Here is a 23,885-nt window from a genome sequence, read left to right as displayed (position 1 = left end):
CAACAAAGACCCGACGCAGCCAAAAAAATATTAATTAATTAGTTATTTTATAAAAAAGGAAAAACATAAGAAAAGTAAAGTGGGCTGTGTCAGATCCTGTAAGTTTCTCACTTGGCTTGAGCTACCATGCCCCTTCCTTCCTGCATGTGATTTTGCTAGTGTGTCTGCATTAGAATTTCCAGTGTTTTGTGTAATAGAGGAGAAATGGTATAATTTTTTAAAAATTTATTTTATTTATTTTTGGCTGCGTTGGGTCTTCCTTGCTGCATGCGTGCTTTCTCTAGTTGCGGAGAGTGGGGGCTACTCTTCGTTGTGGTGTGTGGGCTTCTCATCGTGTTGGCTTCTCTTGTTGCGGAGCATGGGCTCTAGGCATGCGGGCATCCGTAGTTGTGGCTCGCGGGCTCTAGAGCACAGGCTCAGTAGTTGTGGCGCACGGGCTTCGTTGCTCTGTGGCATGTGGGAACTTCCCGGACCAGGGCTTGAACCCTTGTCCCCTGCATTGACAAGCAGATTCTTAACCACTGCGCCACCAGGGAAGCCCGAAATGGTATAATTTTTTAAGAGACAGTTGTTAAAGCTTGATTAGTAGAAGTTTTAGAATGTTTGTAATTTTAGAATATTTGTATTTGAGACTGTGGCAGGGATACACAGGAAGTCAGAGATGTTACACAACCAGAGAACTCTGTCTTTTTCTTCAGGTTGCATCTAGTAGTGAGTGGCACATGGTAATAATGTTAACTAGCGTCTTAAGTTTACTGTGTCCTAGCTCCTCTTGTAAGCCCTTTACAAGTACTTATGTTTTCATCCACAACCCTATTAGGTAGTCTCCACTGTGGCTGATGGAGAACCACACTGGGCAAGTACATGTTCGGTTTTGGTATGCTGGCTGGGAGGTGCTCTTGAGATGTCCATTTACACACGTTATCTTAACCACACAGTAATTCTACAGTCCGAGTTTTTAACCAGAGGTAAAAGAGTGATTTTTTTAGGGTCTAGCAGACCAGGGTTGAAATCCTGCCTGTTGAAATGACTCTTTACTAACTCATAACAGTGACCTAGTTTTGTAAATGAAGGAAGCTGAGACCCAGAGAATGAAAGTAACTTGTCCAGCATCACATGGCTATTGAATGGCAGAGCCCAGATTTGAACCCAGGTGTTCTGACCTTGTCTCTCCTTAAGCTCTGAGCGTACTTGACCAAATGCTGTTCAAAGATCACTTCCTGAGAGAAACTTCCCCTGACAACTGCCCTGCCCCGCTCCAGGGCAGCTCGCCCGATGTTGTGGAACTTTGAACACACTCACCTGTCAGAATAGAGCTGGTGTGATTTTTACAAGGTCTGGAAGGGGGTTTCTGGCTGTAGAAGTTGGTCATGGTGCTCTCTTCTCTTCCAGTGAAAGGCAAAGAGCAAGAGAAGACCTCAGATGTCAAGTCAGTTAAAGGTGAGTCAGCATGTTGCAGTGATGAACTCTTTCATCCTGTTACATTCTCCCTTATTTTGCCATTAATCGTCTCTGCCTTCTTTTATAATTACTTATGACTGTGACATATTTCCCTGTTAACTTATATACTCTTCAACACCCACCATATAATAGACTTTTACTAAGCATTTATTGGTTGTCCTAGTGATTTCAGTGAACCAGTGTCGTCCTTACTAATCACACGTTTGATTATTCCCCAAAAGCAATTCGTTGACTGTATTTTAAAAAAAAAAAAGCAAAAAATACTCTTTACTGAGTAGTCTGACCACTGACTTATGAAGCCTGGTTTTCTGTGGTTTATCTGGAAGTATGGATGCTTACAGTTTTCACTTCCTTATTACTTTGGATGAATGGCCTTAACCTAAAATTTATTTGGAGTCCTTTATTGGAATCAATATATTGTCCTTATTTATAGGCAAGAGCATGTTTCTTTAAGATTGTAATCTCTGCGTAGTTTTGACTGATTTCATTATGTCAGTGTACAAAAATTGAAAAGGAAAAATTACAGTGAAAATTACTTTCATGACCATTACGTACAAATTTCATAGATGTAATTTATTTACGTGAATTCTAAAGATTGCCACTTATTTAGATTTTTCTTTTAAATGTTTGTATGTTGTATGGCTAGCATTGAGTAGTAACTCCATATGCTCCAGAGGGACACTAATCAATAACTTAGAGGTTTGTAAGATTAGGGAAGAAGTAGGGTAGCTTACAGCCTTATTTTCTGCTTATTTCTGATAATTTAAAGCCAGTTGGTTCATATTGCCTTTTTTAAGGAGAATTTGATTGATATTGGTAAAGACTTCAAGCCCTCAGCAAGCAGAGGCTTGTGAAGTCTAGCCTTGATTGCAGTAGCAGGAGGGACTTTGATGTCCGAGGCACACGAGCCTCCGACAGTGTGAGCTGGGGGAACTTTCCTCATTTGTACAACAAGGGGATTGGCCTACCTAACTCCTCAATCTGTCCCAGGCTAAAACACTCCATGCTTGTACTCTGTTTATGACAGCACATAGTCTGTGCTCACATTCACTGCCTTAACTTTATTATTATTTTTATTTATTTATTATTTTTTTTGTGGTACGCGGGCCTCTCACTGCTGTGGCCTCTCCCGTTGCGGAGCACAGGCTCTGGACGCGCAGGCTCAGCGGCCATGGCTCACAGGCCCAGCCACTCCGCGGCATGTGGGATCTTCCCGGACCGGGGCACGAACCCATGTCCCCTGCATCGGCAGGCGGACTCTCAACCACTGCGCCACCAGGGAAGCCCCACTGCCTTAACTTTAGAATAACACAGACGCAGCAGGGAAACAGGCCCTCAAGAAGTTTGCAGTCTGATTAGAAGGACAGACTCAGACCCAGAACAGTAGCAAATAAACCAAAATCATAATAACTATGGTTTATCGAGCACCTGTTCTGTTCTAGGTGTTAGACAAAAATTGTGGCTGTAACAGTGTACAAAAAAGACTTGGATCCAGATCCTGCCCTCGGTGAACTTACAAATTGGTGGTAGGAAGAGGAGCATGAATCAGATGGCTTGGGCTCAATCAGCAGTGGTGGAGATAAAGAGACCTGGACAGAGCCGTGTGGGAGGTGGAATAGGTAGAGCTTTGTTCTCGATTAGGTATGAGGGCGAGGAAGCTAAGCCTGGCACCCAGCTTTCTGGCAGGCCTAACACTGTGGCTGGTGGAGAACCACACTGGGCCAGTACCTGTTCCTTTTTGCTATGGTGGCTGGGAGGTGCTCTTGAGACGTCCATTTACGCACGTTATCTTAACCACAATAATTCTACAGTCCAAGTAACCAGATAAAAGAGTGATTTTCTATAGTCTAGCAGACCGAGGTTGAAATCCTGCCTGTTGAAATGCCTCTTTACTACCTTGTTGACTTAGGGCAAAGCACTTAACTTTGTTCTGTTTGTGTATTCATCTCCAAAATGAGGAAAATACTGGTCTTGCAGCATTGTTGTGAGAGATAAATGAAACAATGTACCCCCAAAAAAGTACATCAAGAAACCAGTACAGGGATTCCCTGGTGGCGCAGTGGTTAAGAACCCACCTGCCAATGCAGAGGACATGGGTTCGAGCCCTGGTCCGGGAAGATCCCACGTGCCGCGGAGCATCTAAGCCCGTGCACCACAACTACTGAGCCTGCGCTCTAGAGCCCGCGAGCTACAACTGCCGAGCCCATGTGCTGCAACTACTGAAGCCTGCACGCCTAGAGCCTGTGCTCCGCAACAAGGGAAACCACCACAATGAGAGGCCTGCCTACTGCAACAAGAGTAGCCCCCCCTCTCCGCAACTAGAGGAAGCCCACGTGCAGCAACGAAGACCCAACGCAGCCAAAAATAAATAAATTTATTAAAAAAAGAAAGAAAGAAAGAAAAGAAACCAGTACAGTGCCTTGTACATAGTAGGTTTTATATTGGTAGCTATTACCATCTAGTTTTAACAGAGTAGGCCCTTGATATGTTGGATTAGTTGTTAGTTATTAGTATTACAGGGAGTTCAGAGGAATTTGAGATCAGCAGATGGTTTCTGGAGCATAGGGAAGCCTTTATAGAAATGAGACTTAATGTGTATGAAATTTGAATGATAAGGATTTGAATGAAAGAGTCAATTCTTCCTCTTTCCCTTACCAGCCCAGCTTCTTATTTCTTTGAGTATATACTGGGCAGAAGGACCTTCAGCCTACTAAAAGGAAATTTTTAAGATAGATTGAGGTCAGATTGTAGAGGGTCTTAAAGACCAGAAGAGAGTTGAGACAGAGAAAACAGGGAACCACAATGGGCTTTTGAGCAGGATGTTGATGCTTTACATATGGCATTTATAGAGGTTAGTCTGAAAGAGTCATGTAGGATGGAGACCCTAGAAGTGCTTTGCTGTGATACAAGAAGGCCTGTACTAAGGGTGTGGTGTTGAAAATAAACAGGTCAGTATCTTGAAGGAAAAGTCAACAGATCTTAACATGTAAACAGGTGTAGTGAGAAGAGTGGGTCCAAGCTCTTGAGCTTTAAGCGACTGGTGGATTGACAGAGATAGGGAAATGAGAGGAGAATTAGTCTGGAAGAAGATGTTTTAAGTTTGACGTTTGGAAAAATTGGTCTTGAGATGGTAAAGATGACAAATGAGAGGTTGGTTAGTAGCAAATAATTAGAGCCACAGGCTGGAAACTGAGCTCAGAGGTCAGCCTGAGATCGGGTCAGGGTCCCCTCTGCCTCCAGCTCTGCAGGGGTGAGCCCTTGGAGCTGGCGCTGGGAGGGCCCGAATCAAGCGCACGTGTGAGACTTTCCCCTTGAATCAGAGTTACAGTTAACTCTGTTTTGTCTATTTTAGATAACAATTTAGATTTTACATATCTGTTTTAGCTAAAGTTTTATCTATTTTACAGACATATCAAGGTCCCACTTAAGTTTATTTGGGTGGGGGGAGCTTACAGCTAAAAAAAAAGCTTGGAAAAGATTGCTCTAGTAATAACTGAAGTTTTGAGAATAAATGTGCCTTCCAGCAGAAGGAGTAAAAGAAGAACAGAGAACCTTGGGAAGCAGAGGAGTGGTGGATGCCATGTCTGGCCCCGTGGGCGCTGATATGTGCATTAAAGAGAAGGAGAGGGAGGAGCTCTTGGGAGAGGAGAAGGGGGAAGAGTACGGGACCGCGAGGCCTGGGGGTGGGATGCTAAGAGGGCGAGTGTGAGAGAGGTGGCTCTAACAGAATTAAGAAAGAGAGAAGAAGGCTTGCACAGATGAGTTAGTATTATTTCACATCGTCATACACGTCTAATTAGGAAACAATCAGAAAGTCTCACTGTTCTTGATGCAGGGTATTTGTAGCTTGTCTGTACAAAAAAACTAGATATTATTGTTTATAAACCTACCAAAATGATTCTGCTCCCTTCAATTTATCATAAAAATAAAAACAAAAAACAACTTCTTTCTAAAATTGAAAAAATCATTTGAAGACAACTCCATTGCATAATTCTCCGAGCTCTTATTGAATGACTGATAAATACATATGCCTGAGATAAACATTCTCATCTGCTTTATCCTGTAAACACATCTCCCAGTAATAGGTTGAATTACAGTACTATGTATTCTTCATAGGAGGCATTACGCGGTGTCACTCACATTCTGTGTCCGGGAACCGTTGGCTAAGATTGAGAGCATTTATCTGTTGACCAGTTTATCATAAATTGACCGCTCGGTAAAGTAAGTGGTGCTAGTAGACAGAAGTTTAGTCGTCTGAGAGTATTTATATTGAGGGTGTGGAATGCTCAGTGACCTGTATGTTTCTAGCCTTCTTGGTATAGCAATGCACAAAACCAAAACTTCTTAAAAACCTTTCATGAGAGTCTTTGATATTTGTGTAGAATAAATGGGATAGGTGGAATGTTAATTCAGCTGTAGCAACAAGTTCATAGGGTTACTTTGACCGTATTATAATATGGAGTTGATGATTTCCTACTAACACATTGGTGACTAACCTCTTTATTCTGAAGTCAAAAGGATGATATTAATATTTCTTCAGACTACTGAAGAAAATATATTATGTGAATTTTTAAGTATGCTTCATCTTTAGGCAGCTTGAACTTTGATCAGTTTTTATTAGACGGTGGAATTTTGTTACTCAATTAAAAAGTAAAATAAGTATCCTGAAGAGTATTTTTCTAATTTTTTTCCTGTAAGCTTTTATTTTGGAATTTTAATTTTGTTCCTTCAGCAAGCAAGTATTAAGGAATTGAAAAGGGTCCATGTTTCAGAATGTTTGCTGCCTTTGGTACTTTCTGTCTTCAGTAGAGTTCTCAAAGAGAACTCAAAGAAAGATCTCTTTTTTTTTTTTTTTGCGGTACGCGGACCTCTCACTTTTGCCGCCTCTCCTGTTGCGGAGCACAGGCTCCGGACGCGCAGGCTCAGAGGCCATGGCTCACGGGCCCAGCCGCTCCGCGGCATGTGGGATCTTCCCGGACCGGGGCACCGGGGCACGAACCCGCGTCCCCTGCATCGGCAGGCGGACTCTCAACCACTGCGCCACCAGGGAAGCCCAATCTCTCTTTTAAGTTACATTTTTGGCACAGTATTTTGAGAATTACAAATAATAGTAGGACATTTCTTTCCAATTTTCTGCTGCTTGGTTAATTTACCATTTCCCCAAGTATTTTTGTTGAGTGTATGTACTTAAGAGAGGTGTTACAAAATCTAATTTTTCAAGTTCCCTTAAAGCGCTCTTAGGAGACAGTTTTAGACTATCAAATTGTGTTTAATTTTTAACAATTTTTTGAAAAATTATAGCTTCAATATCCGTACATTCCCCACAAAAAAGCACTAAAAATCATGCCTTGCTGGAGGCTGCAGGACCAAGTCACGTTGCAATCAATGCCATTTCTGCCAACATGGACTCCTTTTCAAGTAGTAGGACGGCAACACTTAAGAAGCAGCCCAGCCACATGGAGGCCGCTCATTTTGGTGACCTGGGTAAGTGACTTTGAGTTTTTGTTAACTTCCTAGGAGGAGGAAATGAGTATAATATGTGAAATTCCTGCCAAAGGATACCGAACTGTGTAATTGGATGGGACTTTGAAAAAAATGTTTTAACTGAAATAACAGCTATAAGTGTAATTAATGGATGACTCCATGTTGTGTTTCTATAAATATAAAAAGCAGGCCCGGTAGAAAAATGGGCCATTTCCAGAAAAAGAAATACATTTGGCCACTAAATATATGAAAAGGATGCCTCACTGCAGTAATACTAGTGAAATGCAAATTAAAATAATGAGTTAATGTTCCCCCTAACACACTGGCAAATGTTTAAAGTTTGATAATTGGGATGTTAATGTAGATGCAGAGAAATAGCCACTTCTGTGTAGTGGAAGTATAAATTGGTAAAGATTTTTTGGAAGGCAGTTTGCAAGTATTTATCGAAAGGTAAAGTATAAGATGTAGCCCTCAGATATGCTCCCATATGTGCACAAAAATATATGTACAAGTATGTATGAGGCTATTCATTGCAGTAATGTTTATGATAGCAAAAAATTAGGAACAACATACAAATATCCATTAATAGAGAAGTAATCCAATTGTGATATACCCATACTCTGGAATACTGTGTAGCTATATGAAAGCCTTCAGAAGACATTGAGAAATGTCTAAGATATGTTAAAGTGAAAAAAGGTGGTCACATAGTGGTATGTACAGTAGGATCTCTGTTATGTTAAAATAATTCCTCCCTCTCCCCGCAAAAAAAGAAAAGACGTGCAGGAGATCCTTGTTTTCTGAATATTTGTTGCCCAAATTTCTGTACTTATAAAAATTGTTTGTCAGTTTATCATAAATTGAAAAAAGTCTGTGAATGGATCGACTTTACTAAAATTAGTCCCTCTTCTGATACCTCTCTCTGCTTAACGTTTGTGTGTATTCAGAGCTGAGGTGTCGGAGTCTTTGTGGGTCACCCTCAGCAGTGCACTGCAGATGACATTTGTGTTGGTCACAAAGTAAACTTGTAAGTCACTGGGTTACTCGTGTGTCTGGTGGGAATGTCAAATGGTAGAGCTGCTCCGGAAAACAGTTTGGCGGCTTCTTACAAAGCTAATCATGCAGTTACCATACGACCCAGCCATTGCAGTTTTAGGCATTTATCCCAGAGAAATGGAAACCTATGTCCACAAAAAACCTGTACACCAGTGTTCATAGCAGCTTAAAAGCCAAAAACTGGATGTCCTTCAACAGGCGAGCGGTAAACAAACCGGTACATTCATACCACAGAACACTGCTCAGCAGTAAAAAAAAAAAAGAACAAGCTCTTGATACACATAACAGCTTGGGCGAATCTCAAGGGGATTATGCTGAGAGAGAAGTGTTTCTCCGTTCTGGGGATGGCGGAGAGGTAGAATGGGAGACAGAAGAGCGCTTGCCGTTGCCTGGGGTGGAGGAGGCAGCCGTGAGAGGCCGCATGAGGCACCTTTGTGTCACGGGGCTGTTCCGTGTCTTGGTGGTGTTTACACGAATCTACACATGGGACAGAATTGCATAGGACTAAATACACAAGTGAGTGCTGGTAAAATGGGGGAAATCTGAACACGGTTGATGGATTGTGTCAGCGTCAGTATCTTGGTGTGATATTGAACTGCAGTTTGAAAGGTGCTACCATAGGGGAAACTGGGTAGAGGTGCACAGGTTCTCTCTGTGTTACTTCTTCTACCTGCACATGAATCTGCCAGTATCTCAAAATTAGAAGTTTGATTTTAAAAAGTGCTTAAAGTCTACAATGGATCGGGATTTCCTGAAGTTCACGAAAGGAGGTGTTGGCAGAGATGGACTCGTTAACGTTGACAGTAGGATAGTTAGCAAGGATGATGATACACGAAGTGCTTCAGAAGAAGCATCAAAGGATTAAGAAGAGCCCTTTTGAAAAACCGATGAAGCCCTCAGTGAATTTTATGAAAATGAGCCTCTTTATGTCATGCTGTGAAAGTTAAAATTTTTTTATTTTTTTCTTTATTCTGATAATCAGCTTGTGGTTATAATCATAACCTAAATTTAGTTAACTATAAAATAAACTTCTATTAAGTTTTATTAAGTTTGGTTTTATTTTTCAAGATAAAATCGCAGAGCTAGCTCTTTATTTTGTTATAAATAATGCTAAGAGTTCATAACATCTTTCTAGCTATATCCACACATCCACAATTTTTCCTCAGGATAAGTTCCTAGAAATGGAGTTACTGGATTGAAAATCCAAAGAGGTCTTGCCATTTTACATTCTCATCGTCCGTTTTGCTATGCCCTGGTTAGTGCTTGTTATTTTTTTAAAAAAACATTTTTCAGTTTGACAGGCAAAAATGTTATCTTCTATTAATTTGCTTTTCTGAGATTTTTAATGAGGTTGAGTTGTTTAAATATTTTTATTGTACGTTTTGGCGGTTGTTGTCTGTTACTGAACTGCTAACTCTTCTGCTTCTTTTAGGCAGATCTTGTCTGGACTACCAGACTCAAGAGACCAAATCAAGTCTTTCAAAGACCCTTGAACAAGTCTTGCATGACACTGTTGTCCTCCCTTATTTCATTCAATTCATGGAACTTCGGAGAATGGAGCATTTGGTTAAGTTTTGGTTAGAGGCTGAAAGTTTTCACTCTACAACTTGGTCCCGAATAAGAGCACACAGTCTGAACACGGTGAAGCAGAGCTCACTGGCTGAACCTGTCTCTCCTTCTAAAAAGCACGAAACTACAGCAGCTTTTGTAACCGACTCTCTTGACAAGAGATTGGAGGATTCTAGCTCAGCCCAGTTGGAAGGAATTGACCTGAATAATAGAACTAGCAACACTCAGAATCACTTGCTGCTTTCCCAGGAATGTGACAGTGCCCATTCTCTCCACCTGGAAACGGCCAGAACAGGAGCTCATCGAGGTTCCGTGGAAACCCAGGAATCCTCCAGACTTATAGTAGCCAGTAGAAATAGTCCCTCTTCTCCACTAAAGGAATTATCAGGAAAATTAATGAAAAGTAAGTGTGTGATTTTTGTCTCTCTTTATCCTGTTTTGTTGTGTATTTTTAAAAAATTTTTTGAATCTGTTTACAAAGTGAAACTTGAGATGGGGAATAAAAGGGTTGGAATAGTTTTCTCCCACATTCACTTGCAGATCTGGGAGTATTTGGGTGGTGCCCTGGAGTAGGGTCAGTGTATGAAAAAGGAACAGAAGGGCTGTCCACAGTGATTGGATCCTCTAAGAAAGACGTTGGCAGAATTAACAAATGAAGGAGGGTCAGGGGTCATGCTGCTTTTTCCCTTCCACAGATTTTGAAATCAGATCCTTACCCAGATAGGCTGATTTCAGCCCTGCCGCAGTCTTAGTTTTGTTACTATTTTACTGTAGTTTGCAGATAAAATTATTTTTTAATTGCCAGCAGGTGACATTAATTGAGTTCTGTGCTAGGGGTGTACTTGGATTTCATGGAATAATCACAGCATCCCTGTGAGGTAGGCAGTTACCCCGTTTTACATGTGAGAAAGCCATGGTTTAGGCAGGTGGAGGAGACTTCCGGGGTTACACAGCAGGTGGGAGCTGGGATTAAAGCCCTGGCATCTCAACAACAGCACCTCTTTCTCTTTTCTGTTAGTTTGGAAATTACAGGCTCTTCACTTTTCAATTATCACCTCCTGGAATTCTGATTAGACAGCTTCCAATCCATGCTTGTCCTCTTCTCTTTTATCTTTTCTCAGGGGTCTAGATGATTTCTGGATTTTCCTTGTGTGTTTTTTTCTTTTCTCTTTTCTACGAAGACTTTATGAGGGCAGTTTTAAGGTCCACAGTGTAATTGAGGGGAAGGTACAGAAATTTCCTGTATGCCCTTCTGCCCCCGCACTTGCGTCGCCTCCCCTACTGTGAATATCCCCCACCAGAGTGGAGCACTTCTTGGCATCAGTGAACCTGCCTGGGCACGTCGTAATTACCCAAAGTCCGTAGTTTACTTTAGGGTTCACTCCTGGTACTGTATGTTCTCTGGGTTGGGCAAATGTATAACGACATGTAACTGTCATTATGGTGTCATACAGAACATTTTCACTGCCCTAAAAATCCTCTGTGCTCTACCTGTTCATCTCTGTATACCTGCTGATTTGACCCTGGCAACCACTGATCTTTTTCCTGTCTCCACAGTTTTGCGTTTTCCAGAATGTCGTGTAGTTAGAATCATACATAGTAGCCTTTTCAGATTGGTGGTGACTTCTTCAGATCTTTTAGTTCATTGATTCTCTCTTAAAATGGGTCTAATCTGCTATTGAGTCAGTCTTTAACATGTTATCTTAATCTAAAAGTTAGTGAATTTTTCATTTCTAGAAGTTTTGTTTCTTCAGGTTTGCCTGGTCGTTTTTTAGTTTCTTAGTCCTTTAGCCCTCCATCCCACTTTTGAGCCTACTTCTTATTTATTTAAATTTATTAAACATATATTCATTATCTGAGAAGCCCAATATCCCAGTTTTTGTGTATTTGAATCAGCATTTATTTGTTTCTTCAGATTCACACTCTTGGTAGCCTGTGGTTTTAACGGGTTTTGGCTGTGAATATATATCTTTGGATTTTTATCTTTGGTAATTCTTAGAGGACTCTGATTAAATTGCGTTATTGCAGAGTGTATTTACATTTGCTTTTTTAAAAAAATTTATTTATTTAATTCATTTATTTTTGGCTGCATTAGGTCTTCGTTGCTGCGCGCAGGCTTTCTCCAGTTGCGGTGAGCAGGGGCTCCTCTTGCTTGAGGTGCACGGGCTTCTCATTTGCGGTGGCTTCTCTTGTTGCGGAGCATGGGCTCTAGGCACGAGGGCGTCAGTAGTTGTGGCACGTGGGTTCAGTAGTTGTGGCTCGCAGGCTCTAGAGCACAGGCTCAGTAGTTGTGGCATGCGGTCTTAGTTGCTCCGCGGCATGTGGGATCTTCCTGGACCAGGGCTCGAACCCGTGTCCCTGCACTGGCAGGTGGATTCTTAACTACTGCGCCACCAGGGAAGCCCCTGCATTTGCTTTTGCCATACTTCTGGGGCCAGCTTCATTACTATCCCATTATCACTTAAAACTGAATTTTTGTCTTGGGTTTTCCAGGCCCTAAACTCTTAAGGCCTTCTGCCTGGTTTTGGTCTAATCTACCCTGTTTGGGCCCTGGGCAGCTGCCCTTGAAAGTGCAAGCCTCAAGTCTCTTGGAGTTGGTGGTTTTTCTCAGGTGAATGCCCTCTCTCTTGTACTTTTGCCCATCTTGATTTGTACTGACTCCTACAGGTCCACAATTCCTTGTCTGCAGTCCAGAAATCCAGAAAGCTTTGCCTATCACAAGTTGTTTTTTAAATGAACAAAACTTGACCTGAAGGGATGTGAGCTTATTGCAGAGTCATGAATGCGATCGTCTCACATGCTGCTGGGGTATTAAAATGGTATATATAGGGACTTCCCTGGGAGTCCAGTGGTTACAACTTTGGAAGCACTATTGTAACAAATTCAATAAAGACTTAAAATTTTTTTTAAATGGTATATATAAACACAGTGCGTTACCTCTGTAAAAACCTCAAATTCCGAATGCTAAAATATTAGTGGTCCCAAAGCTTTCATATAAGGAGCCTGCTTGTACTTGTTTCTGTTTCTCACTATTTCCCACAACCTCTGATGTAGTTTTCAAAAGCATTTTGGGAGAATTCAGTATTAGGAAGTGTTTCTTTGAACATCTAGTGAGGCCTGTTTCTGGAAATGAAAGTCCAAAGTCTGTTTCTTTGATTGTAATACACTTTATTGTTTTTGGAAACTGTCTTTGTTTTGGTGTTAATTTATTTCAATAGCAGTGGAGTAATTAAAAGAGTACTAGTTTTTCATCTTTTTGTTATTTAAAAATTTTGCATGCAGTGAATTTGACACCTTTTGATGTGTATTTGAGTTTTAACACATGCATAGATTCCTGTAACTGTCATCTGTTAACTTTAATAATATAATAGCCAGTCATTTTACCAGCAGAAGCAAGTTTACTTGGAAATAGCCAGAAGAATTGCAGTTTGAGATATGCGAATTGTGGTGGACCATAGGCAAATCCAGAGAAGGGGAGCTTGCTTTTTTTTATATGGAAAGGCTAGGGCGCCGGTAGTAATCGGAGACCATCAGAGGAAGCTGGGGGGTCCAAAGTGTGGAGCCTTCTCATTGGTTGGGCTGCTACAGTGTCTGATTGGCTAGGCTGCCCTGGGGCAGAGAAAAGTTTTCTTCTTCCTGCTGGATGATAGAATAGACAACACCTTCGCGTTGAGACATAGGTGCTGGTCTCTTCCTGTTTGGGGTAATGAGGATGCCTCGCGGGGCGTGAGAGCTCACCCTATAGGCCTGTCCCCACTCCAACTTTAGCTGAGGTTTCTTTAACTCCACACATCACAATCAAGATGAAGAACAGTTCTGTCGCCTTTGTAGTTAAACCCTCTATCCCAGCAATTGACAACCACTGATCTATTTGTCTCTTTTTTTATTTTTTTGCCTTTTCTGGAGCGCCATATAAGTGAATTTATATAGTATGTAGGCTTTGAGACTGGCGTCTTTCACTTAGCATAATGGCTTTGAAGTTTACCCATGTTGTTTCTGTCATTGCTTTCTATAGCTAAGTTCCGCTGGATGGATGTTCTATCCATCCACCTGTTGAACCACGTTTGGATTGTTTCCAGCTTTTGATTATGAATAAAGCTGCTTTAAACATTTGTGTACAGGTTTTTGTGTGGACAAAAGTTTTTATTTCTCTGGAGAAATACCTAGTAGTGGATTTATGTGTTAAATGTGTGTCTAATTATATGAGAAACTGCCAGACTGTTTTGTAGAGTGGCTGCACCATTTTGCATTCCCAGCAGCAATATATGAGAGTTCTAGTTGCTTTATTTCCTTGCCAGCGCTTGATGTAATCAACTTTTTGTTTATTTGAGGGGTTTTTTAGCCATTTTGATAGATGTGTGGTGGTATCTCATTGTGGTTTTACTTTGCATTTCCCTAATGTCTGAGGATGTTGAACGTTTTTTCATGTGCATATTTGCCGTCTGTATCTTTGGTAAATTGTTCCAGTCTTTCCCAATATTTTATTGTTGAATTTTGAGGTTCTTTATATGTTCTGGTTATAAGACTTTTATTGGCTATGTGACTTGCAAATGTTTTCTCCCAGTTTATAGCCTTGACTTTTCATTCTCTTAACAGTATCTTTCAGAGACCAAAAGGACTTTTTTGATTAAGTCCAATTTATCAACTTTTTTCCTTTATGGATTGTGCTTTTGGAGTCATACATAAGAGCTCTTTGCCTAATCAAAGGTCATGAAGATTATCTCCTGTGAGATATAAGCTGTGGTGGTTAGGTCAAGTTTTTGGTTTTTTTTTTGCGGCACACGGGCTTCTCACTGTTGTGGCCTCTCCCGTTGCGGAGCACAGGCTTCGGACGCACAGGCTCAGCGGCCATGGCTCATGGGCCCAGCCGCTCCGCGACATGTGGGATCTTCCCAGGCTGGGGCACGAACCTGTGTCCCCTGCATCGGCAGGCGGACTCTCAACCACTGTGCCACCAAGGAAGCCCTTAGGTCAAGTGTTTTTTTTTTTTTCTTTTCACATATGGATCATTCCATACATTATTAGTTAAAGACTACTCTTATGCCATTGAATTGCCTTTGTACCGTGGCCATATTTGTGTAGGTCTATTTCTGGACTCTCTGTTCTGTTCCATTGGTGTATATGTCTGTTCCTTTACCTGTACCACACTGTCTTGATTTTTATAGCTTTGTAGTGAGTCTTAAGATTGGATAGTTTGAGTCCTCCAAGTTTGTTCTTTTTCAAAATTGTTTTTTCTATTCTAAGTCCCCCCCCCTGCCCCCGATATAAATTTTAGAATAATCTTGTCAATATCTACAAGAAACCGTGCTGGGATTTTTATTGGAGTTGCGTTCAGCCTATAGGTCAGTTTGGGGAGAATTTATGTCTTAACTGTATTGAGCCGTAAAATCCACAGATATGATGTGTGTCTTCATTTACTTGGGTCTTTGATTTCTTCCTCCACATTGTATAGTTTTCAGCATACAGATCCTTAATGTGTTTTGTTATTTGGTGCTATTGTGAATAGTATGATTAAAAATTTTTTGTTTCTAGTGTTTTTCATTGCTAGTACATAGAAATATCAATATGATTGACTTTTATATGTTGACCTTCTATTCTGTGGCCTTATCACTCACTTGTTATTTCTAGGAGCTTTTGTGTAGATTGCTTGAGTTTCTTGTCTTGTTCGTGATCTTAGAAAGTATTCAGTCTTTCACCATAAAGTGTGAGGTTAGCTGTGGGTTTTTGTAAATACCCTTTATCAGGTTGGAGTTCCCTTCTCTTAATAGTTTACTGAGAGTTGTTGCTGTTTGAATCATGAATGGTGTTGAATTTTGTCAAATGTTTTTCCTGCGTCATTTGATATGACAATGTGGTTTTCCTTCTCTGGTCTGTTAATATGATGGATTACATTGATTTTTTTTTTTTTTTTAATATTGAATAAGCTTGCATTCCCAGGGTAAGCCTCATTTGGTTATGGTGTATTAGTCTTTTTATATGTTGCTGGACTTGATATTCTAATATTTTGTTGAGCATTTTTGCATCCGTTTAGATGGATATTGGTCTGTAGTCTTCTTATACTGCTTTTGTCTAGTTTTGGCATCAGTGTAATTCTGGCCCCATAAAATGCGGTGTCATTTCGTGGAAAACAGCTGAGAGTATTTGTTGCCCAGTGGTAAAATTTAAGTTTACAAGTGAAACTTAGAATTTGGAAAACTTCTATTCACCACCGTGTGCTCTAACAGCTTTATAGAGTGTTCTGATAAAATCATTGTGATATTAATGATGTGATTTTTTTTATACCGTATGATGCAATGCATCAACATTTGTAAGATCTTCATAAGTCAGCAAACCAGTATTTTCTACAATATTTGAAAATACATGATGTTATAAAATCAATCATGAGTAAAAGACTCTTTAAACATGGGAGATAGACCAATAGATATTAATGTAACAGAATACAACAAGTTCATTACATGGTTTCAGATTCCACCTTCTAATTAACCTTTAAGAAACTACCACTTTTCAAGTTTTGGTATAGTATCAAAGAAGAATATATCCACAGTTATCTCAGAAAGCTATTAAAATACTCCTTTTCCCAATTACACATCTCTGAGGCCAGCTATTCTTGATATAAATAAAAGAAAACCATTTCTTTATTCATAACACTTCTGACACCAAATATGTGGGTTTCCCACATTAAGCAAGTCTCTAATTCTCTGTGGACAGTAACTGGGTACCCTATAGTTTAATTCATTCTGACACTACCCGGAGTTATTGCAGACGCCCCCAGGTTAAGGGCTCAGTCCAGAAGACTGTCCCCCCACTTCAGATGCCAGTCACAGGTCCCAAGTTGTCACCTGTACTTCTGGCCAACCAACTATAAATCAGGGGTTCCCACTACCCCTTCCTCTTTCAATAATTTGCGACAACAGCTCAGAGAACTCAGGGAAACACTTTATGTTTATTAGTCTATTATAAAGGATATCGTAAAGGATAGAAATGAACCGCCACATGAAGGGGTACATAAGTCAAGGTCCAGAAGGGTCCCAAGTGCAGGAGCTTCTGTCTGTGGGGTTGGGGTGCATCACCCTTCCGGGACATGGATACATTTGCCAACCCAGAAGCTCTCTGAACCACTTCATTTAGGGGTTTTATGGTTCTGTCACGTGGGCCCAGTTGAGTAAATCACAGGCCATTGGTGATTAGCTTGATGGTCCCTAACCCCTCCACCCTCCCCAGAGGTTGGGGAGTGGGGCTGAAGTTCCGTGGTTGCTTCTTTGGCAACCAGCCCCACTCTGCAAGAGTCACCTCATTACCATAAACTTTTCCCCTGGTTGAAATCAGAGGCTTATTATAAATAACAAAAGATGCTCCTCTGGCCCCTGCCACTCAGGAAATTGCAAGGGTTTTAGGAGCTCTGTGCCAGGAACCAGGACAAAGACTATACATACATATACACACATGTACACACACATACATACTATATATATATACACACACATACATACACATACATACTATATACACACATACATACTATATATACACACATACATACTATATATATACACTCACACTATATATACACACACACATACTATATATATACACACACATACTATATATATATACACATACTATATATATATACTCACACACACTATATATATACACACACACATACATACTATATATACACATACACACACATACTGTATATACACACACACATACTGTATATATATACACACACACACATCCTATATATACACACACATACATACTATGTATATACACACATACATACTATATACACACATACTATATATATACACACACATACACACACATACATACTATATATATATACACACATACATACTATATATATACACACACATACATACTATATATACACACATACATACTATATATATACACACACATACATACTATATATATACACACACATACATACTATATACACATACACACTATATATATACACACACATACATACTATATACACACACTATATATATACACACATACACACACATAATACTATATAGATACACACGTACTATATACACACATACTATATATATATACTCTTACACACATACTATATATATACACATACTATATATATGCACACACACATACTATATATATATGCACACACATACACATACTGTATATATACACACAATGCATACTATATATACACACACATACTGTATATATATACACACATATATACTATGTATATACACACACATACATACTATATACATACATACATACTATATATACACACATACTATATACACACACATATACTATATATACACACATACTATATATATACACACATACACACATACTATATATACACACACACATACTATATATACACACACATACTATATATATACAGGCACACATACATACTATATACACACATATACATACTATATATATACACACACATACATACTATATACATACATACTATATATACACACATACTATATGTATACACACATACTATATATACACACATATACTATATATACACACACATACTATGTATATATACACACATACACACATACTATATATACACACATACTATATATATATACACACATACATACTATATATATATACACACATACTATATATATATATATACAGACAGACATACTATATATATATACACAGACATACACATACTATATACACACATATGCATACTATATATATACACACACATACATACATACTATATATACACACATACATACTATATATATACACACATACATACTATATACACACACATACTACACACACATACATACTATATGTACACATATACATACTATATATACACACATACATACATACTATATATATACACACATACATACTATATATATACACACACACACATACATACATTTCTTCTCATATCATGAGAGCACAGTATATTTCAACCAAAACAAAGATGCACAACAGATTGAATGCCAAAGCAGATTTGAGAATCTAACAGTTTGTTATCAAGAGGAATAGAGATGCAAAAATGTAAATTGATGCCCTCTTCTCATTAATTTTTTTCAGTTTGGGAAACAGTTATTTTCTGTAAAAAATAGTATTTATGTTAACTTTTAACAGATTTAATATTGTTAATTTAAACAATAATTTTTTCTCATTTTAATTTTTAATACCTTACTATCTATAGATAAAACTCACATAAACAAAAGCTCTTTAGGGTCCTCAGTAATTTTTAAGATTTCAAAGTCCCAAGACTAGGAAATTTGAGATTCACTGTTTTAACGTTCCAGGGTTGTTGAAGGTCAAATGAATGTGTTCATGAATATGAAATTTGGTAGAATATGTAAAATGTAGATTTAAAAATGATCTTTGAGCTCCCGCTATGTAAGTCCTTCAGGTCAGGACTTTGGAGAGGAGAGATGGAAAGAGGACGTGTACAGTGATTGCGGTTACTCATCAGCTTGTGAGCTGAGGCGAGGAGGGCCACGGGGTCACATGTATCTCCTCTGCTCCAAGAACCAAGCAGTGCAGAAGCAACGTTACCATGGAGGCTGTTTTGTCCTAAGTATATTTACAAAGATATTTATTTGTAATAAAAGATATGTTTGTGTGTGTGTGCCTGGGCGCACGGCAAACAAACCTTGCTATTCATGAACATGGTCCGTTACTGGTCCAAGTTGCTTTTTGATTTTTGAAGTTGTCCCCTTCTTACCTTGCAGGTATAGAACAAGATGCAGTAAATACTTTTACCAAATATATATCTCCAGATGCTGCTAAACCAATACCAATTACAGAAGCAATGAGAAATGACATCGTAGGTAAGCAGTGCTTGAAGCTATGGCACCAAAAAAAAAAAAAATTTGGTTATTATTAAGAGAATTTTTCATGAACATGTAATTCAACATATACTTTCCTTGTCTCTTTTCAGGCTACTTTATTATATCTGATTGTAGCTCACTTCAAAAGTTTCCCTCTTACTTGTTGGACCCAGATTATGAGATTTTTGACTTGAATAATAGTAGCACATGTTTACTGAGTACTTGCTGTGTTCCAGACAATATTCTAAGCATTTCCCATTGACAAACTCATTCAATCTTCTAAAGAACTTTGCAGCATAAATACAGTTATTATTTTATAAGTGAGGAAGCACAGAGAAGGTAAGTAATTTGCCCAAGGTGACAGCTCAGACACGGCAGTTAGGACTTGAAACCAGACCCCTACATGGTAACTAGTATGCTATTCGGCAGTGTTTTTCAAACTCTGGATTAGGACCAGTCTCCTCATAGGTCCTCACCCCCCTGCCAAAAAAGACTAGACTGGAAAAATCAAAGTGCTTCACAGTAATAAGGGCAAATACACACCACTTCAGAACATTGTTTCCATCATATGTACATATATATACTGAGTCACATAAATAGATTTTTCTGTAGGTCATAATAAAAATGTTTGAAAGCTTTGACTATGTTGTGTCAGAAGGACTTCAGGTACACCTGTAACCACAGATACAAGTGGTTGATTTATTCATTCAACAGATATTTATTATACTCTCATCAAGTCCTAGCACTAAGTTTTGAGTTTTTAATACAAAAATTAAGTGTTTTTGATTTCTGAACGAAAGCCTATTATTCTGCTCCTAGCAGAGTCGACCCAGCCTGGGGCTCTTTCGGTCTCTCCTCGTTATTGGGGACAGCAGAGCCCCTCCCGGTCTCAGCTGAGCCTCTTGAACTGGCCGCATACTTCCAGGGCACACCTGCTGTCTGCCGCAGGCTGCCGGGTGCTGCACCCATTGTTTCCTTTTTCTTCTCCCTCGCAGACGCCTGTGACACATGGGTCTTGTGGCTGTTGGTGGCTGTCCCCGTCTGCTTGTATTTTGGAGTTTTCACCCAGTTTTGTTGCAGATGTTGTCATGGGATTTTGGTTTTTCTATGTAGTTCCTCTATTTCTATCTGAAAATTTGTTGCTACCATCTTTTAGACTTTCCTAGACCAATTGTGCCTAATAATAATTGTTAGGTGTCCGAACAGATTAGCATTTGGCTATTTGAGGAATTGGTTGGCTAGTAATTCCACTGGGTGTTTGTACCAATTGGTAACTAAACTGTCTGGGGTAGGTGGGAAAAGGAGAGAGTTTTGAGTCAGAAATTTTAAAATGAAGTGTCACTGCAGTTCTAATTTTCCTTTCCTTAAACTTTATCAAATTAACGATGTAATCCCATGAGGGGAAAAATCTGAAGGATCAAGTTGATAACATTTAATGATCAAGAAGTTTCCATTCCAGTGTGTATTACTGTGCGTTTTAAAATGTTAATTACCTCTATGTCTTTAGACCACTCACTTTTCCTCTTTGGGCCTCATTCTTTTGAATCCTGCCCTAATTATTTGTCTCCTCTTCAAGCTGGAATATTTTAATATAGCTGTACTTCAAGTAAGTTATAGTTTGAAGAAGCCTCCACTTAAGCTTTTATTGTGTATCCTACCTGCCTGGTTTTGTTGTAGATGTTATCTCTGGGTTTTGGGTATTGCTATTTAATTTGTTTGTTTTTATGTGGGGAATTAGATTGACCTCAAAACTGTGCTTCCACTGCTTGTTCCATCTTCCACAAATCCTTGAAGTGGTGGAATTTTTAAAATATTGTGGAGGTACAGTTGACAGAACGTGCTGATGGTTTGGAAGTGAGTGGTGTGAGAGGAAAAAAGGAATCAAGCATGACTTCATTTTTTTTTAACAATATATTTTTTAGAAGTTTTATAGTTTTATTTTTATTGATTGATTGGTTGATTGCTGCGTTGGGTCTTCGTTGCTGCGCGCCAGCTCTCTAGTTGCGTCTGGCAGGGGCTACTCTTGGTTGTGGTGCGTGGGCTTCTCACTGTGGTGGCTTCTCTTGTAGAGCATGGGCTCTAGAGCGCAGGCTCAGTAGTTGTGGCGCACAGGCTTAGTTGCTCCGTGGCATTTGGGATCTTCCCGGACCAGGGCTCTAACCTGTGTCCCCTGCATTGGCAGGTGGATTCTCAACCACTGCCCCACCAGGGAAGCCCTGACTTCATTTTTTTAAAACCTGCATACCTGGGGGAGTATTTGTAAGGTGAAGAAGATGCAGGAGTAATGGCTGACAGAGAACATCGGGAGTTTGGGTTTCAGACATCCAAATGCTGAGCACCAAGTAGGCAGTTGGATGTTAACGTTAGGAGCTCGTGAGAGAGGTCCAGGTTGGAGATGTATGTTTGGAAGTGATCAGCCTATGGTTGGGTTTAGAGCCATGAAACTGAGTAACATCCCTGGGAGGAGTGTGGTGAGTGAGGACGCGAGGTCTGAGGACTGGGTGCTGTGGCAGGTCTAACATCTGGAAGAAACAGCCAGTAGTGGAGGCCTTCCTGCATCAGCTGTGTATCAAGAGAGTAGTTTTTTCTGGAATCCAAGTGAAAAACTCATTCTGGGAGGAAGGGAGTGATCAAAGATGGCAATTTGCGCTGATAGGTTAAGTAAGGTGAATACCAGGAATGGGATGGACTTGGCAGTGGTGGGCATCTTAATTACAGTGGACCATTAGGGACAAAACTTAACTGGAGGCATCTTAAAAGCAAATAGGAGGAGCGGAGACAGCAAGTATGGCAACTGTTCGAGGCATTTTACTCAAAGGTGAGCTGGCAGGGGGTGTTAGTCAAGGGACAGTGGTTTGGGGTTTTGTTTTTAAGGTGACGTGTCACAGCATGTAAGGTGTATGACAGTATACAAACACATATATATGTATAACATACAAACAGTTCATAGCTGGTGAGAATGAGGCAGTAGGAGGAAGTTGATACAGTAGGGAGAGGGGGCAGTTGCTGTAGAAGAGGTGCCTTGAGGAGGTAAGAGAGGATGGGACCCGGTACTCCTAGAGTTTTCCAGATAGGAGCGAGGACAGTTCATCTGTAGTAGCAGGAGAGATTGCAGAGTCAGTGATGCGGGCAAGTTGGTAGAGGTGGTGGGAGTGGATGGAATTTGTTTTCTGATTGCTTGTTTTCCAAGTCATCAGCAAAGAGGGTAGAGAAAGAGGCGCTAAGACGTCTACAGAGAGAGGAGGTGTGCTGTAATGGACCAGGTAACTGTAGCACGATCCTTGGGTTTCATGAAGGTCCCACTAAGGTCCTGAACTTGAAGTGAAACCAGCCATCATGGTGGGGTTTTTCCAGCCATGTTTAAGAGCTAGCTAGTAAACAGCTTATTGATTTGTTGCAGTTTATCTAGGCAGTTCCTAATTTTAGCCCATTTTATGTTTTAAAATTTCTACCAAATAACATTTTGATAAACAGATAATTCTTTCACAAATCCGTAGTTCCTTAGGTTACAACCCTAGAGATAGAATTGCTGATTGCAAGGGTATGTTCATTTTTAAAGCTTATGCTAGAAACTGCCAGATTGACCCCCATAAAAAGATACACCCATTTATATGCCCACTAACACAAGTGTCAGTTTTCCCATGCCCTTGCCCAAGCATATGTATCATTAGACAATTAAGCTTATGGATTGTTAAAACAATTTTGTGCCAAGCTACTAGACAGAAGGTGGTGTGCCTCCTCCTTCTAATCTATAATTATATTTACTTGGTTACTAGTGAGCACGCATATCTTTTTATATTGGCCATTTTATATTTGTTCTTTAGTGAATTTTTCTTCGTGTCCATTTTTCTTTCAAGACTTTCTTGTTAGTTTGTAAGAGCTCTTGATACATGAATGAAAATAATCTGTCATTCATAAACTGTCATATATGCTGCAAATTTTTTCCCCCAGTTTAACCCTTTTATTTTGTTTTGGGGGTGTTTTAAGGTATAGAAGTTAATTTTATATTGTTGACTCTTGATTTGTGCTTTTGCATTTATGCTTAGAAAGACCTTCCCTACCTCAAAATCAGCTGTTCACCTGTATTTTCTCTTAATTCCATTTAAAACCTGCTCATCTTTACGCCTTTACAGGTACTTCCTACTTTGATTTACAAATGTGTATAGTTTGGACTTAGAGAAAAATTATTTACCATTTCTTTTACAGCAAAGATTTGTGGAGAAGATGGGCAGGTGGATCCCAACTGTTTTGTCTCAGCACAGTCCATAGTCTTCAGTGCAATGGAGCACGAGTACGTCGATTTCATATTTCCATGTTGTGCATTCTGGGTAGTTCGGGTTCAGCCTCAGGAATAACTAAAACCAAACTATCTTTGAGGATTTAAATATTTTGAATGTTTACAGGATCTTATAGACATTTCCTAAGACTATCTTGGGTAATGTTTTCTTTTAAATATAA

The 23,885-nt window shown here is 39.6% G+C and overlaps 1 protein-coding gene across 5 annotated transcripts in view; it reads left to right on the top strand.

Moving 5' to 3' along the window:
• Positions 1–23,885, top strand: part of AKAP10 (A-kinase anchoring protein 10) — a 60,543-nt gene that overhangs the window by 6,488 nt on the left and 30,170 nt on the right. For 4 of the 5 annotated variants that reach the window (XM_029210890.1, XM_029210892.1, XM_029210887.1 and 1 more), the window contains exons 2-6: positions 1,393–1,440; positions 6,763–6,945; positions 9,431–9,970; positions 19,329–19,427; positions 23,634–23,718. In XM_029210890.1, coding sequence (XP_029066723.1) covers positions 1,393–1,440; positions 6,763–6,945; positions 9,431–9,970; positions 19,329–19,427; positions 23,634–23,718 — 955 coding nt within the window. Of the gene's footprint in view, positions 1–1,392; positions 1,441–6,762; positions 6,946–9,430; positions 9,971–19,328; positions 19,428–23,633; positions 23,719–23,885 lie in introns of those variants that run through there. The other variant, XM_029210891.1, reaches the window with a different exon arrangement.

The sequence above is a fragment of the Monodon monoceros genome, unplaced genomic scaffold, assembly GCF_005190385.1.
Source record: "Monodon monoceros isolate NGI ecotype Baffin Bay Population unplaced genomic scaffold, NGI_Narwhal_1 Super_Scaffold_9, whole genome shotgun sequence".
In the NCBI taxonomy this organism is placed as follows: domain Eukaryota; kingdom Metazoa; phylum Chordata; class Mammalia; order Artiodactyla; family Monodontidae; genus Monodon; species Monodon monoceros.
The sequence above is the reverse complement of the archived record's forward strand: the minus strand, read 5'-3'. Positions and strand labels throughout refer to the sequence as shown.